The following is an 18,449-nucleotide window of genomic DNA, read 5'->3' as shown; positions in this document are numbered from 1 at the left end:
CAACGGTGGGGCAGTTCATTAGGGATGGGAATTGATAAGAATTTAACGATTCTGATTCCGATTCTGCTTATCGATACGATTCCTTATCGATTCTCTTATCGATTCTCATTGTGTGAGAAAATAAGTAGAACTTTGTTTATTTGTATTCACCTGCTTAAATATCTGATCAGAAGTGTGTCTAGTGTGTGCAAAGATTATCAAGAGTACTTTAGAATTAGGAAATTGTCAATTTTCACATTAATTGGTCCGGATAAAAAAAAAGTTTGCCTTTTTAAGCCCAAATGCCATTATGTTCCCTAAAAACACAGACTGAAAACAGTCAAGGAAGAGCTTGTGCCTTTTGGAATATTAACTGTGCTCATTTGCATTCAACTTGAAACAAAATTCAACTGACATAAAAAAAAATACAAAGAAGTCTTCTGTAAAGATAAGACCAACTATCAACTTTGGAAAATTAACCATTTGTTTGCAGAAAAAATATCATGTATGCCCTCTCAGGAAGGATACGAGATCTTTTATGTGCATGCTGTTCTAATGTGCAACGCGCTGTTTATTATTAAAATAACGGCCCGTCATCAGACACATTTGCACATCGGTCGCTCCTCAAGTTATCCAAGTCTTTTTTTTGTATGGGCAGAGATCGTTATTTTAAGTGTGTAGTTACAAAGTTTCTTCTTTAACTTTAGTGTAGGCTACTGTTTCCTTATCGCCGGACCGCCGTGTTCCGCTGTGTGTTGTTTTGGGTTCGTCTCAACCACCGTGCGTAAAGGGTGCATTAGAACAGCTGACGGGAGTAAAAAGAAAAAGGCTCTCGCCTTTTTATCTCTTACTTTTTTATAAGCCCGCCCGCTGTTTATTATTAATATAACGGCCCGTCATCAGACACATGTGCCGGATGTTTTTTGCACATCGATCACTCCATCAAGTTATCAAAGTCAGTGCTTTTTGTTTGTAGGCAGCAGACATTTAAACGTTTAACCATCATGATCGCTGTCTGCTCGCTTGCGCTCGTGCTTGTGCGCGTGCCATTTGACGAAATGGAAACTTTACAATTGTTGCAAGTGGCCGTATTGTTGTCTTGTGAAGTGAATACAACCAACATTTAGAGAGATTTTGTCTCAACGTTTGCTGCGTTCTGAACCGAAACAACGCAGCGTGCATTTGCAACGAGCGGAACCGATAAGCGGAATCGTTAAGCAGGCATGTTAACAATTCCAAGGAATTGGTTGACTCGGCACCGGTTCTGGAGAGGAACCGGGTCTCGATTCCCATCCCTACAGTTCATAACTAATCGATATCTTTTTATGGAATGTAATGTTTATCATGACATTTTTTAAGGAATCTCAATTTTGGGGGGCCCCCGGAACATCTCTTTTTCCTTTGTAATCTAAAAAAAAAAAAAAAAAAAAAAAAAAATTATAACATTTTTGTTTTTTTGGGGGGCCCCTCCAGGGACTTGGTGCCCTACGCGCTCTGCGTACCCTGCGTATAGGTAGCGGCGGCCCTGCCCGCCCCCTCCAGACTCTCTGACGATGTCTGACACCCTATTATCGGCCTGGTGTGTCTTCGCCTTAAGGCCCGGACACACCGGCCCGATTATCGCCGTCGTAGAGTCTGGAGGGGGCGGGACACGAATCTGTTTCGTGTGTGCCGAGAAATCGGTCGTCGTAGATGTCGTCGGGCTTCTTTTGGGCGGCGGGCAGTCTTTCAGTTGGAGCAATTTGATTTGTGGAGGGCTAGCGAATCAGTGTAGCCCGGAAGTGAGGCGGGTAGCACAAACAGCTAACAACAGTTAGCCATTGTTTTAATGTGTTTGTTTGTTTCGTTCAGCGAGTACTCACATGCATCAACCCTTGTTGACTGCTCGACACCATGCTCGACACTCTCTGCTAAAAATGGTGCTCTTTATGGTCCATAAATATAAATACGTATTTCTATCTATGTTTATGGTCTAGAGAGCCGTCCCATAATTTCCGGCTTCCGTATTTTTTCGGGCCACAATACAGATTAGCACCGCCTGCTGTTATGGAGACATTACGTCCCGCGCAAGCGCAGAGCGTACGGAAAGTCAGCAGTCGGCTTGGTGTGTTCTTTGCACTTTTTTGGCCGCGACGGGAAGACTGTAGCTGCCTGGATCGGCAAACTCCATTTTCGGGTAGTCGGACTGGTGTGTCCTGGCCTTTAAAGGCAGTCCTCATAATCCTGACGTATATATAGTAAGAATTAGGTAACAATTTACAATAAGGGTACATTAATTAACTGTTAGTTGATGTTTAGTTTAAAGAGATCCTATTATACTACTTTTCTGGTCTTAATTTCTTGTTAAAAACTGCTATAGAGCAACCTGACACGAATCACATCACAAAAAACTATGTAGATTTTCGGGACACTCTTCTTCTTACCCTAGCGAGCACAGCAGTCTCTCTCTACACACTGTTTTGAGCTTCTCCGCCCCTCCCCCCCCTGCTGCAAACCCCACTCCGTTGTGATTGGTTACCTTCCTTCCAGCAGCGGGAGATTTTCAGGAAGGTGGGGGCATGCAGCCGGAGCTTGCCTGAGCAGCATTACCATACATGGAAACATGACAGAAACTACCCGAGCGTGACAGAAACTACCCGGAAATTTGAACAAGTTGTTTCTCGACCGGCTGCCATAGTGTTTAGTGCTCTGCATAGCCACCCCAGACGGTCAGCAGGGAATACGTCGAAATGCATGTACGTAATTATTTGATACTCTAGTATGGTTAAACATGACTATAAGTCATTATAACAACGTTTATAGGTCATAAAAGTCGAAAAGTATCATAGGCCCTCTTTAAGCTATTAATGGTTAGTTAATGCGTCGTTAAATCTTATTGGGCCAGTTTCACAGACATGGATTAAGCCTAGTCCTGGACTAAATAGAATTTTGAATGGAGATTGTCCATTGAAAGTACAATTTAGTCCAGAACTAGGCTTAATCCATGTCTGCGAAACCGGCCCATTATCTTATATATTAACGGTTACTTAGTTAAGCATTAACTAAGCATAACATAGATAATGCTTAGGAAATGCTAATTATGCATTTACTTAGGAGTTATTAACAGTTAGGTAATGCTTAGTTTATCTATATTCAGCATTAACTAATCGTTAATTAATGTACCCTTATTGTAAAGTGGATTCAAACATTATTCACAACTGAACATCCTATAGTTTCCTATTTTATTGGGAAAACAGCTCATGAACTGACCTTGTCTGGTCTGAGACAGCGGATCACCAGCATCCTTTGGAACTGGCTCAGCTTCTCCTGCCAATCTTCGGGGAAAGGAGTCAGATGGGGGGTCTGCAGATAACAAAATATTGAATTCAGACTGTACCAAACTATCTAGGAGTTACTTCAGATGTAGTAATTATGTTATACAGACTTTATCCCAATGCCAACACATGAGTGACTGGCCCGTAATACAAACCCTTAAAATCAGAGGAGGACCTAAAGGGCATATGACTAATGACATTTATAACAGCCTTGTAACATGAGAGGAGTCAGTCATTTTTATTCATCAGAAGAGAAGGCACATCCCTCAATAGGTTACCCCTTAAGAAACATTCAGATGAATGCCTTTTAGTCAATTTCTCTTTGAGGGGACGAGGAAGGGGACATTCTGGGGTGGGGTTTCATTGTATCGAGCTGTTGCAAGATTAAGCAGTGTAATTAAGCAAAAAGAGGGGTAATCTGTAATGTGAGTGGGGAGGAGATTACGCCGGGAGATAGATAAATATGTATGAAAAAGTAGGGAGTGTGGTGGAAAGGAAGAGGTAGGGGAAAAGAGAAGCCACTGGGTACCAGGTCAGAGCAATATGCTTGATTAATTTGTCGAACAAGTGTAGCATAGGAAGTGAGCAATGGTAGCGGGAACTTTTGGAATTATTTTCCCCAGGCTGTTTGTCGAGAGAATCCTGGCTATGTGTGCTGGCAGGTGCTTTGAGGCGGATACACTTATTTAGGATCTCCTGGGGATTCTTTGTGTGTGCAGGAGCGTGTTTGCGTGTTCGTGAACCTGAGTGCGCTTGATTGAACAGCTGTTCTTGCATCAAGATTGAATAAATGTGAATTCTACAACTGGAACAAACTCGATTTAATTAGATAGAAGTGTTGTGGCGGATTCTGTTGATTATAAATCAAGGTGGTGTGTGACGTGTGTGTGTGTGTGTGTGTGTGTGTGTGTGTGTGTGTGTGTGTGTGTGTGTGTGTGTGTTCGTATGTGACAGCAAAAAGAGAAGCATGTTAGCTTCACACATGCTTGTTTGTGGCACCACACGTTGATTAAACAGCTGTTCTGCCATCTAGATCTCATGAATGTGACAAGCACAATGGGAACAGAAAAGATTGAATTAGATAAAATTTTAGAATTTTAGATTCTTTATCATTCAAAGATGAAGGAAGGGTGCATGTTTGCATCATCTACACATGACAGGCAAATTACTTTCCTCCTACTGCCTTCTTTCTTGCCTGTCCCCTTTGTCTGCACTACATTGAAATTAATAAAAGTTATCAGACATGACACTTAAACCTTTGGGGAATATGTATCACTAAATCAGAAAAATAGTTCAAAGAAAGTGTTAAACGTCATGTGATTTTTAATAGGATAACACAAGATAACATAAACAGTATTATCATACTGCAGTAGAAAAATAAAAATAATTATAAGGCCAGTTTGGCAGCTAGAAATTATGAAACAAAATTATTTCCATATTTGACTGGTGAAATGAGTCGGCCCAGTTCTGCATGCCCAGATTTTCGGCAGCGATCGCAGCACAAATGCTCCACACAAAATCAAGCTTTTCTTCAACGTTTGCAATGACAAATGAGAAAATAATGGCTCCATCAGTCTCTGTCCAGGTATTTACTGAAGGGCCATGTGACATTTCAGCGTGATAGGTCAAGCCGTTGAGGAGAAAAATGAGGAATGACAGACACACTGACAGACACACAGACTTTCCTTGATTTAAATAGTTAGATAATTAAATCAGTAAATTCAAGCAACGCACAACACCCATTGATGCAAGGTTGGTTTATCATTCACAGGCAAAACTTTGCTAAAGCTCGGGCCAATCCTTTGGTCTATAAGTTCACATTAACTGTATGTTGACAACATTTCTGGTAAAAACCCAAACTATCATCACCATTTGCCCTATAGACACCTCGTGAATCCAAATGCTCTGCTGCAACTAGATGAGTTATTTAGTGGTCTTACATTTAGTGAAATGTGGCCCAGTTTACACCTCTAACCTCCTTAACTGCAATCCATGACCACATTATCAGCCAAAAGTCACTACATTTAAAAAAGACACCATCCATGCCAGCCATAATAATGTGCATATTGACTAAATGAGCATTTCTGGGGGATTTAAAGATTTTCTTTTCCTTTAAGTTCTCTTGGGTATTTAGTTTTTTTTTTGCCTTAATCTGTGTATGCTGATTTAAAAAATTTGAGGATTAACCTCATTTTCCAGCCAGCAGGCATTTAACCGTACCAATCTTGTTAAAGAGCCAAAGCGCAGAAAACAACTAACTTTTGCCAGTGTTTCTTTACCATCACTGATATATAGTATGTATGATAGCAACAGACAGAGGCCCCACCCTGACCGGCAACTCAGCTTGATGACACTCACTGGGCTGTCGTAGACCTTCTTCCATTCGTTCCTGAGGTGAGCCATGTCATGACGCAGACCTTTGAAACTCTCCATCTCATCCAAGCGGCAGATCTCATCCCAGGACTTCTTGGGGAGCCAGGTGCAAGGATTGGAGTGGGGGTTGGACAGGCCCACACCACCCGTCAGAAGGAAGCGCCACTCACCCTCATCCACCTATGATATTAATTACAGTCATGCAGTTTAAATGTTTAGGTTGAAGTGATTTCATTTGGGGAATTATATTGGTGTAAAACTGCAAATTGAAACTACAATAAACCAATAATCTAATCTGGAGGAGGACAGACAGTGAAAGTTTAGGCTAACCAGTGTGTGCAATTAACTAGCAATTTAGTAACTAACCAATCAAACCACAATATTAAAGATTTTCCAAACAATTTCTGTTTTATTACGTGTAATGTTGTAAATGGTTGCGTGTGTGTTTATATTTATACCAGCTTTTCGTGCATGAGCAGATTGATACTGAGGCCGAAGGAAAACAGCAGCTTGTCCTTCTCAAACAGCGAGCGACACACATTGACATATAGTGTGTAGGTGAAGTGGTCTCTCAGGATCTGTAGTCTGAAGACACAAGCAAATATTTTAATAATATGGTGTATTTATACTCATGCACTATTACTAATCTTACATTCCTTTTAAACAGTTGATGAACTGCTTAGGTGACTAATTATTTGACACATGCGTTCATAATGGAGGAGTAGTAGTACCTGTAACAATACCATTCTGTAAAAATACTTTTTCGAAGTTCTTATAAAAATATAGCCAATGCAGCTTTCAGATAAATGTAGCACAGTAGGAGTATACAAATTGATATAAATGAAGTAAAGTAACCTCAAAATAGTTTTTAAGTCCAGTAGGGGAGACCGGGGCTAGTAGGCACACTTTTTACTCTAGTGAGAATTGCTCATCACCTAAACATATTTCAATAGTCATTCCTACATTAAATTGAAGCTTAAAGCCACTACGAGTAACTTTGTCCTTTGGCGGCCCCTTTGGACAAAAGCGGTAGTATTTTTACAACGCCAGCAGTCATAAAGCTGTTTTCTAGCGCGTGCAGGCCGTGCCAGTGTCAAATAATTAGGACGCAATATAGTGCATGTCCGTGTGTTGAAAGTGTGAGGACACGGACTCTTTTCGGCTCCGTGAGAGTGGTTAGTGACACTGCATCAACTAATGCCAGTCAGTGCCACACACACCTGATTGCAATGAGCTGATGCAGTGTCACCTAACTACTCTCACGGAGCTGAAAGATTCTGTGTCCGCACAGAAAGCGAGAAAGGGCAGTTAGTATGGATCACGATGAGGTAATGTGTTTATGTTGTTGTAAATAATGACTATTTCAGATGAATAATGGTCATCTGATGATGGTGAAGCAAATTAAACTCTGTTTTAGTAGCGCTCATTCATTTAGGAGTAAACACTGCAGTCTAGTTCGCTCCCGTGAAATTGTGTACACGTTGCTTGGCAACGCCCTCTTCCCGCCCGTCTATCATTGCATTTTCTTTTCTTTCTTTGATGGTTCAGCCCCGTTATCAGTCATTATGACGACAAATAACTGTCTCAAACAAGGCCCCCGCTCCCCTTCCCTCCCCTGGAGGGATAGGCTTCTCAAATCGCGTTGCTGCGCTACACTGAAATCTGCGACCAATACGAATATGTGACCATACAGCCTGCACGGGCAAACCGAAAATCGGACTCGGTGTGCGACCAGACCAAATGCAGTAATAAAAACGATATAAAAACGTCTTTCTTTGCACTGATGGTCTCGTTTGCTGTTAAAGGTAATTTATGATTATCAGAGGAAACATGAGGCTAATTAAAAGATATTTAAATGTTACTCGTAGTGGCTTTAAGGCGTTGGCTTGAAATGTGTACCCCTCACTTTTTCTAAATTATTGTAATAAAGAAGAAATTAATCATCAAAGTCACCCTTACACATTGTGACAACCAACCCCATCAAGGGGTCGGTTGTCAAACACTATGGGGTTGTTTGACACAATGTTATCTTAATGGGAATCATCTTAAAAAGAAGGCAAGAAAGCAGAACTACATTTGAAAGTTTAATTGTATTGTCAAGTTGACAAATAGGCCTACATAACTTACTGTAGCCTTGGCAGCTGGTCTAGTTTGGGATGCACTGAGTTGTTTTGATTTTGTTGCCCTTTTTTCTTTTGCATGCTAGCTGCCTTTTCCTGCTCTATTCTTTCCTTCTCTGGGGTGTCAGTGAGGATACAGCTTGACAATTTATTTCGTTATTGGGTTCCTTTTCTGGCTGCAGCCTTTGGATAACATGTGACAACCAACCCCCCAAAAAATGTGACGAACAACCCCAACTTGAATTTCTTGCTAGCATCAAGGCCAACAACCATCTGGCAACTAATTAGCTTGCTAACCACAATCTAAACAATAGTTTACCCTTCACACTTTTTTTAGGGTAACAAGTGTTTTGTTATAAACCCATTGTCTAAAAGCCTAGAAGAAAAATACTGAGGAGCTAAATATTTTCAATTTGACATGAAAAACAGTCCTCTCACCTCAAATTCAGCAGTTTAACTCCAAGGAAGATTATGTAGGTGACCTCTGATCCCAATTCTGGGTATTTACATACCAAAATTTCACAGACAGCGCCTTCTAGTTCCGAGATATAACGATTGTGACAACCAACCCATGTGACATATAACCCCGTTCTCCCCTACTTGAGTAAAAGCAGTAACTTTCCTCAGCTGTCCAGTTGGCAGCCGTGCTTACCTCTTTTCCAAGTCCTCACTCTTTTCTGAGTTGTCGATGGAGCCGATGAAGAGGTTAATATACCAGGTGAGGGAATACTGGTACATGGGCTCAATGTTCGCCAAGTCAGCAATAGAGAAGAACAAGATGGCCGAATGCACGGCAATGGATGTGTAGCCCTTGCGGGTCTCATCGATTTTTAGCTCTGTGACCTCGGCCACAGCCTGCTTCTCTGTGATTTCATTGGCTAGCACTTTGGAGGAAGAGAGGATCTTGACGGCAGTCTCGTCCTCAAGGATGTTTCCCTCAGAAGAGGAGAGCACTTCTAGGATTTTATCTTCGATCTCCTTCAGTTGTCTAATAAAAACACAAGGACAATTTAACACGTCTGCAGTTTCCACGTAGAGGAAGGAGAGATTTCGTTTGATACGTAAAATGTTTTGCCCTGAGCCTGGTGAGTGCTTCTGTACCTTTTGTTCTCTGCTCCCTGCAGGATGAGAGCCTGTTTCTCCTCCTCCAGGTCAGGCCTCTCCCGGGCCACCACAATGCCCAGCAGCTGGTCCTGGATGCCCTCTGGGGTGATCATGAAGTTCAGAAGGGTCACCTACAGCACAGGGAGAAATAAATATACTGTGTGTCTGTGTGTTTTAGGGTGTCTTGCCCCACCTTTGCTCTTGCACATTTAAGTGAGGTACTTCACAGATGCAGTGCATCCCGGCTTTAGTGCTATGTTCCACACAAACCTCCTATACAATCAATTCTAATAACCACTCCAGCCTTGGCAAAGTACAGGTAGGATACATTTACTTTTTTTTCTTTTCTGCAAAGTGTTGCAAATAGAAGTGAACAAGTGTCTTTTACCACAGCCTCAGTTCTCCTGCTCTGCACTTACCTGGAGGTTAAAAGCCTATATCTGCTATCTACTCTCTGCCCTAATAAACGAGTGCACTTCTCCGGGACCTAATTCTATTTCTATTGATGCTGCGGAGCCACTCAGCTGGTGGTAAAGACTCAGAGCCCATATAAATCTCAGGTTAGTCCTTTTCACACATGCACCCTCCTTCTTGGCTTCCCTTCATCCCAAGAGCTCCATAACGCCTGGTTTACTAGATGGTTGTCCTCTTGCATTAGAAAGAATTGCATTTCAAATGGGGTTTAATGGGGATAATGGAAGCCTCATTGTGTACTTAACTGTAGGCAAAAAAAAAATGATTTAAACAGAAAGGGGAGGGAAAAAAGAAGAATTGAGCGAGTTGTGAAAAATGAGTTGAATCTATCTAATAGCTGCCCATAAAGAGCAGGGCCCCTGAAAATAGATGCCTGAAATGTGATCTTCAGTAATGCTTCCAAACCCCTTGCCTCTCTGTAATGCAATTTACTTTAATGCTCCATTTTTTTTTGGAGACTGTATTCTATTGATAGATAGATAGATAGATTTATTGTCATATGCACCGTTACAGCACAATGAAATTTGCCTTTTCAGTACACACCTCTCCAAGAAAAGAGAATTGGGGAGGTTGTATCAGTGAATGATGATTCACTGTGTTGCTGGGGTAAAAGTAAAAACATGCTGCTATTTGAGTGATATGATGCATTAGGTGGGAACCAACAAAAAAAAGACGGGCTCATCTGTTAGAAGAAATAAGTCTTTCATGTTAAAATAATATGTCGGTGAAATGAAATATTTGCTCCAAGAGTCTACAGCCATGCGAGCAGCTCTGTGAAGCTCTATTTGAGCTAAATGCTAACATCAGCATGCGTATGTGCAAATTCCATCTGAATAGAAGAGGTAGGTAGAGGAGGCATGGAGGATTGCACAGGGCTCATTACAGCTACACTGACACCTGCTGCAAACCGCCGAGGCATGTGGCTACTGTCAGGGAATGCTCTGATTACACTGTCATGACTAAAGGTGCATGCAGGCTCCCGTCTGTCTGTCTGAGTGTGTCTGTTCGTGTGTGACTGGTGTGTGTGGACAGTTGATGCAGTGGTGGCAATAACAGGACTTTATTAAATCCCTAACACTCAAATACATATTGTTAGGAACAGGTCTGTTTTTTTTTGGTGTCAACATTGTAGAATGAACACTACAAAGTTAAAGGTGGAGACACTGATTCTGGAGAACGCTTGTTGTCAAAATAACTTTTTGTTAAAATCTGTGAATATCTCCTCACAATCTGCTTCTGGAAACTGGTATGTAAATAAAGGGTATATACTGTAAAAAAAAAAGAAGCCATTTGTAGCAACATACCAGTTTACTGGTAGGCTGTGTGTTAACACTGTATTTTTTTGTGGGGAGATATTCACTGATTTTGACAATAACTGATTTGACAACAAGCATTCTCAATAATCTCTCACTCCACCTTCAAACTACAGGGGCGTTGGCATTGATATTCATTCAAGTACATTTGGTACTGAAAGCCTTATTGATCTATCCTTCTTGTATTGTACAAGTTTTTAAATACAGCAAGAAATGCTTCTAGTAGTGTAAGAAATGTAAGAATTAGAACCACTGAATTCTCCAAGTTAATAATAAAACGTGTTTCTACAATCTCAAGCGTATGAAGCTGTACTAAAAAATAGAGCAGCACCAGAGGCAGTTTGCCAATACAATACCTTGACGGAGGTTTCAGGCAAGTAGTGTGGGTTGCGTAGCTTGGTTGTGATGTAGAAGCGAAAGTCTGGAGCATATTCAATGGTAGAGTCTCCCAAGCGGATACAAATTGCACCACCCTGTTTAAAGGTCTGTCTGAGCAGCAGAGGCTCCAGGATAGGGTCCAGCTCCTCACCAACGTTTTCCAGCAGCACTGAACAAAAAAAAATAAGTTTTGTTTATTGATATTTGTTCTAACAGGGAGAGCAGACTTTTCAGACTTATTATTAAACTCACACGGTTACAAGATACAGTATTTGATGTGGGAGCATCAAGGCATTGGGAGGAGAAAGTCATATGATGTTTTGTATAAAATGTAACTTTTTTGTTCGGTTATTTTAGTTGTTGAGGAGCCGAAGTTTAAAACTTATGGTGAGGGCTACTACTACTGTAGATCCATTTTGTATCAGGTCAGCTAATCATTTATTTACACAGTTGCTTTTTTCAGTAGCTAATGTTATTATTACTTTTGCTGTCAAATTGTTGTCTTTTAAAGTTCTCATTGTCAATGTGACCACCCTTCTGAGTCTGGAAAGTTCTTCATGCATCTTGCTTTAAAAGTTCTTGTATGGCATCTATATATTTGTTCCGTGATATTATAAGACTTGAAAAGAGCAAAAACCTTCAGCTTATTCCAGCTGTCTGTGATTAACACTCAACAACAAACTTCTAAAGCAGCTCAAGAAACGCAATGAACTTGTGGATGATGGGCAGTACTTAGAGAACAATGAAGCAAGTAAAACATTATCCGTTTCAAATATCTTATTCCCAAGACATCATTATTAATGTGATCTCACATTAAGTATGATAATGCTGTTCCCGTGTTAAGAACATTAGCACATCTATAATTGATATTATGCCTTGAGGTGATAACAAAGTTTTTATACAGCATTCAGTGCCAATGACAGCTGAAGAACTTTCTCTAACAAAATAGTGAACCAGATTAGTTCAACCTTTTACAACTTGCTTGGAGCATCCTTTAGTCCTCACATGAAATCAATATAGTTCATATATCAACAGATTAAAGGGTACTTTGTATTATTTAATAAATATTACCCTAGCCTAACAAGAGATGTGTCAGGGAAACATTAGTTTTAACCATGCTAATGTAAAGAATACTAGCACATCATTTGAATTATAGGCTGCTATACAAACGACTAGAAAGCCTGGAAACTATAAAGTAAGAGGTTTGGCTTCAGAGGGTGGTACTGTCGCCTTTAGGGACTGTTTTGCACCCTGCAAGGACAAGCTACTCTCTGAACTGTTAGCCTTGCAGTCTGCCAGTAAGAAAAGACCCAATTGCTGGCTGAGTTGGGTCGTTATTTAGATGTCTTTTTAATGGCTGTATAGCTGTCTCACGCTGTTCCCTTACATGCCCCTTACAAATCCTATAAGAAGACAAGAATCACGAGTAAACAAACACTAGAAGTAAAAGAAAAAACTGTCACGTCTGCCTACACATGCAAATATGACCCTGATACTGGGCAGGAAAAAATTGAGTGCGGAAAACACAATTGATTTCACCCCTGGGCTTCTGTATGACTTGGCATACTAATGGTGCAGTAGTCCTGAATAAAGGTTCATGGAACATCTTACTCAGAAATATTGCTTATATGAATTCTCTCACTGCAGAACTGAGAACAAAGGACTAAAACACTATTTGCAGAGCCAGTATTAGTCCCTCTGGTGAAGAGAGACCTCAGCAGGCGGTAACGGGAACTGCAACAATGTGGGTGAGGCACATTCACAAGCCGACTTGGCAGCAACAGCAGAGACATCAAACCAGAGAAAAACTTGTGCTCACCTGGCGTGCCAAACTGGATGCAGTTCTCCAGAGTGCGTACAAAGTCACCATCGCTTAGTTTAATGATATGCAGGGTATTGGCCTTCTCCATGTTTTTCACCCACTTGTTGGCCTGGCCCTGGGGATCGATCATCAGAGGCCACCGTCTGGCGTTACTGCAAACAAACACACACACACACACACACAGTATAAGGCAATCAAACGGTGCTGTTTTGTCAGAGTGAGAGCTCATGTAACCGTTAACCATGAGACATCACAACAGTAGGAGGGATGTTGGAGGATAAGAATTGAGATGTAGAGAGAAGCTGAGGGGTGAACATTAACTCTGAGCACAGTTAGACAGCTCACAGTTGGGTATCTCACCAGGGCCCATAGTATTGTGATTAGAAAGAAACGTTTCTGCCTCATTCACACAACAAGCAGAAGCCTTGTGATGTATACTGTGTGTATATAGGGGAGAGTGGGGTGAGATGTGCCACTTTGTACTCAAAGTGACTTTAAAGTGAGGCCTTGACAGTAAAGTCTCCAACTCAAATATGCACATATATTTCAGGGTGTTGTGCATCCCTGGCAATAAAAATTGGACAGTGCAAACTGTTATAAATGTGCTTTTATAAATACATTTTATTTACTTACTTACTTACTTATAACTCACCCCAGGCCCTCTGGCACAAATCACCCCAACCCCAGAATTTTGGATAATAAGCATGATGCAGCATGGGCTGACATTGTGCTAACAATATAGGCACAAAGTGTAGCATACTAAAGCACTAAAACATGTGCCAAATGTTTTCAAATTTGTCTATAATTGTTCAGACACAATCATCAAAAAACCTTGATCATGGAAATTTTACTTTGAAAGGCAAAAAACAGTTTTTTGATCTTAAATGTGCTTATATCTTATTCCATGTTTCTCCCTTCTTTACAGGATGAGTCAAATGGATGGCTTTTCTTAAATATGTGGTCACATTTCCAATTTCTTCTATGGTTTTCTAAAAACAAGGGGGTGGCACAACTTCCCCACTGGCACAACTCAGGCCACTCTCCCCTATACGTATACATACGTATATAAGAGAGAGTGATTTATTTAATCTTTTTTTTTTTCACCTTCTGGTTGAATAAGAAAGGTTACAACGTTCTGACATAAAGAGGCCTTTTTTTCTTCTTTTTATTAGGGTAGAGTGATTGGTTAAGGAAAATCTAATCTATGATCCTTTAATACATTGTGACCAATTGTGATCCAGGTACTCCAGCTATCAAAAACACACATCGGTACTCTGTTAGAACCCTGACACCAGAGGAAAGTTAAGGGCATAGAATATAACCAGCAACCAGGTATTTAAATTAAGATATTCATGCTAAGAGAAAGCAGAGGCCTTTTGGGTTTAAAATTAAATCGATGGCTTAACCTCTACTCCAGCAACCATTCGCAGGGTGACCACGCTGCTAAAATGCTGCCTTTGTGAAAAGTGCCCTTGGAAGTCAGTTTTGAGTTTGTGCCTGTGTCATTTTGAGACGCTGTTCAAAACAAATTTTATCAAGGGAATGGGCAAAGCTTTATTATGCACAGAACTGTACAACTTTTTGCATCAACAGTGGCAGATGCTCAATATTACGTAAGTGACTCTTATCAGGAGCTTCGGCAAAACCATGTCAGTGTAAAGTTTCTCTTTAATACTTACGAGATAATGATTCCATTGTCTATGGAGAAGCCGTCTGATGGCAGGCCAGCGATGGTCCATGCACGAATCTTCACTGGATCACCCAGAGAGCTCATCAGAGACATAGCGGGGGAGCACGGGATCTCTTTGAGCTTACAAACATTCATCCACTCCTGTGTCTGATCCTGGAGAGGAGAACGTTTATTGGTAAATGAATTCCATTTTTAGTTTACTACATGCACAGGATTAAACACACACACACACACCCCCTCACCTGCAAATGTAAGCTTGTGAACATTTCAGCTGTACACATAAATGACATAAAACAGTACTTAGGCATATGTAGACAGTCCCACTTAAAGAGTGTTTAAGCAGGCATGAAAGTTAGCAACACACGCACATATTATCACTCACAATCATGGACTTTCTTGACAAAAATAATGTATTTACTGTCCCCATTCCTTTTTTCAAGCATCACCATAGCCGTCCGAATGACAACACATAAAAGATGACCTTTAAACACCAGTGATGAATCAGTGATGGGCTTTGCATTGGTCACTCACAGTGTGTTTAATATAGACAAATGACTAGCTTCACAAGTAATGAAAATCAAATATAGCAGCTCTAAAAAAAGACTAAGGTCTAACTGTGATACCAAAGTCATGTACCTCAAAAACCTATAGGGGCAGGGCTGTACTGTAAGTAATGTCAGTGAGACTCGGGCTGTGTTCGGAAAGCCATACTTACGTCCTACTCATACTCATTTTGACTTCAATTTGAGTATGTGACGGTTTGGGTATGCGAGTTTGGGTATGCGAGAAATGCCCGGATGAGTACTTACTTCCGGGAAGATTTTGGGAATGGATCGATTGGATAATTTTCCTACTCAACCGCCCCACAATGCATTGCGTCTTTTCAAACAACAAGGAATTTATTTTTTTATTATTATTTATATACAATTCTGCATTTCCTGCACAACACAGGACTGTATTTACAAATCTAATTAAACGTGTAACCTGTGGAGGACGGTAATACGCAAAACAGTGTCTAAACGTCTGGAATCTTATAAGAAGAAGAACATATTCTTTATTGCTTGAGTATACTTCAGTGTGAATGTTTCGACGCACCTCGTGTACACAATTGATCTTTGAGTAGACAGTATGTAGTATATACAGTGCTGCTTGAAAGTTCCTATTGGAATTTTATTTATTTTAACCCTTATTAATTCATTTTATCAATACCAGTATTTTCCATATGAAATAACAAATGTTTGTTTATCAATTCAACTTTTTTCTTTTCCGGAAATCAATTGTTTTAACAGATAAAAAAAAAGTTTTGCCAATTTCTGTATGTGCCAAAGTTTGTGAACCCTGAGCTGCATTGTGGATATTTTTGAATGAAGTCCACTTCTAGGCAGATGTTCAGTCACTCTTAAAGCTCTCCATTTGAAGATAATTTCCCTTACGGTGGACCGGTGGAGCTCAAACTTTTTTTTAAATTAATTGATAGCTGTCCCGAGACAAATGTGCAACATCACAACTCTATTCCTGAGATCTTCTGAGATTTTCTTTCCTCTTGGCATGTCCGACCTGTATCGGTTCACATTGATGGGCCTAAACTGGCCTGGTTTGATCTCTGTTTTATCTAGTGCCGCCCAATTTATTCCCTAAAGATATCTCATTACATTGGTCCATTTCATCACTAAATTTTGCCCACCTGATTGTGTTTACCTGCTCGATTTAAGCAATGCAGCTCAGGGTTCACAAACTTTTGCACAAATTGGCAAATATTTTTTTTTTCTGTTTTAACAATTGATTTCCGGAAAATAAAAAGTTGAATTGATAAAAAAAACATCTGTTATTTAATATAAAAAATACCGATATTGATAAAAATGAATTAATAATGGTTAAACTGAATACAATTACAAAATGCTCAAGGGGTTCACATACTTTCAAGCAGCACTGTAGATGTTGAGTATGTAGGAGGGAGGACGTTAGTATGGCTTTCCGAACACAGCCATAGTCACTGTCCACCTCCAAGTATGCACTATCTACTCCCTCATTGTACCTGTCTGTAGCTGGAGGTGAAGGCTCCCAAGTAAGCCACTATTCCCGCTGAGATAAGGATGTCCCCAGTCAGGTTATTGTAGAGCTCTCCGAGATTTAAGGCCATTTCACTCCAGCGCGTCTTCTCTCCACCCAGGCCTCCAATAAGCTGCTCAGCTCGCTCCAGCTTCTTACTGCACAGATCCACCTAGAACACATTATCAGATCTATGTTGTGACGTGTTGTTTTACCCCGGGTAAACAACCAGAATGAAGAACATACTAGGCAGAGTAAGATATAATAGGCACATACCTGATTCTCCAGTTCGGCTTTCTTTTTTTTGTTTGCCTCCAAAGTCTCCTGAAGCTTTGCGAGTTTATCTTGGACTTCTTTGAGGGCAGCCTGTTTTTTCTGAAGGCTTTCCATGGCCACACTCAGCTCCCCTTGCGCCTGTGCCAGCTTCTCCTTCTTTGGACCTACCACCTTGGCCACTCTAAAGGGCACATAAAGCATTTCTTTAAGAATGATGTCATGAGTAAACATTAACAAGACAAGGAACCTCACAAGCTGAGCATATACTGGATGTAAGTTTAATTATTTAAATGGTCACCATGATAATAACAATAATAATAATAATGTATTTCATTTATATAGCGCCTTTCTCAAACCCAAGAACACTTTATAGTGGGGACAAGAACAATCAGAGAGGACAAAATAGGACAAACTAAATCAAAAACAAAGGAAAGGGGGTCAAGGGCAGTAATAATGGTGACAAAATGATCAAAACATGGTATTCCTTAGAATATTCCCTAAAGCTTAGGTTATGAATTTGAATTTGAATTTTGATTTTTTTTTTCAGACGTATCAAAAACAATACAAAACAAAATGAAAAGCATAAAAATACAATAAACAAAATGTATGTTTAAATGACTTCACAAAAAGAAAAAAAGAAAACAAATTATCTGTATTGATGTGATATGCCTGAAAAGGAGCAGGAAGAAGTATACACTTATTTAATCCTACCCCTTTTCCATAGTAAAAAAAATTAAAATATTTATTATATTCGCTTCTTGTATTCCATATAATCTCTATACAATCTATCTATACAATTGGCGATACTATATTTGACATTTACGATCTATACATCTCTGTACATGTACAGTATGTATACTGAGTACTGAGTGGAAATTAACAACAAAATAATTATTGAATTTGGATTACATTTTCTGTTGCAGGCATGCATGAAGTAGTAGCAAGTAATTGTATTTATACCGCCTGTGTATTTAACTGATCAAATTCTGTAATTTCACAATGGCTTATATATGGTATATGATATAATATAATATGAAAAAATGTATGTGAAGTGATCGGTATGCTTATTGTAGTTGAGTATGTATGAACAACATTATTATTGAGACACAGTGCTTTTCATGGACTTATCTGTCAGAGGAAAATTTAAAACGACTTACTTCTCGTACTTCTCCATGGCACAAACCCACTTACACATCCCTTCAGCTGCAGTGGATGCAGTTCGAATCTTCTCTGGTACAAAATCTGGGTTGGTAATGTACTTGTTGCGGATGATGGTAATGTAACTTTGTGGTATGTTGTCCTTGTCATAATCATGGAGGCTTTGAAGAAACTTCATATCTCCTAGAAGCTTTTTGGCCGGGCCCCAATAGTCCTCCACTTTCTTACCAGAGCCTGATGGGTCATTAATGCGATCTGGCTTGATGCCTTTGAGAATGCAGATCGCCTCCATCACCAGCTTGACAGCGGGGGGTGGGCTTTTCATTGACTTCACTACTGTGATATCCTGTACATAAAATGAACCACATCTATAAGTCTCCTATGCCAGTACACCTGGCC

At 40.2% G+C, this 18,449-nt stretch overlaps 1 protein-coding gene across 1 annotated transcript in view; it reads right to left on the bottom strand.

Moving 5' to 3' along the window:
- Nucleotides 1-18,449, bottom strand: part of dnah7 (dynein, axonemal, heavy chain 7) — a gene marked incomplete at both ends in the record, with an annotated part of 88,680 nt that overhangs the window by 14,137 nt on the left and 56,094 nt on the right. The window contains 11 exons of the mRNA XM_080037993.1: nt 3,229-3,321; nt 5,652-5,846; nt 6,125-6,251; nt 8,439-8,774; nt 8,888-9,021; nt 11,034-11,224; nt 12,875-13,029; nt 14,557-14,720; nt 16,603-16,788; nt 16,893-17,073; nt 18,050-18,396. Coding sequence (XP_079894119.1) covers nt 3,229-3,321; nt 5,652-5,846; nt 6,125-6,251; nt 8,439-8,774; nt 8,888-9,021; nt 11,034-11,224; nt 12,875-13,029; nt 14,557-14,720; nt 16,603-16,788; nt 16,893-17,073; nt 18,050-18,396 — 2,109 coding nt within the window. The remainder of the gene's footprint in view (nt 1-3,228; nt 3,322-5,651; nt 5,847-6,124; nt 6,252-8,438; nt 8,775-8,887; nt 9,022-11,033; nt 11,225-12,874; nt 13,030-14,556; nt 14,721-16,602; nt 16,789-16,892; nt 17,074-18,049; nt 18,397-18,449) is intronic.

The sequence above is a fragment of the Ammodytes marinus genome (assembly GCF_949987685.1).
Source record: "Ammodytes marinus genome assembly, chromosome: 12".
NCBI classification, from domain to species: Eukaryota; Metazoa; Chordata; class Actinopteri; order Uranoscopiformes; family Ammodytidae; genus Ammodytes; species Ammodytes marinus.
The sequence above is the reverse complement of the archived record's forward strand: the minus strand, read 5'-3'. Positions and strand labels throughout refer to the sequence as shown.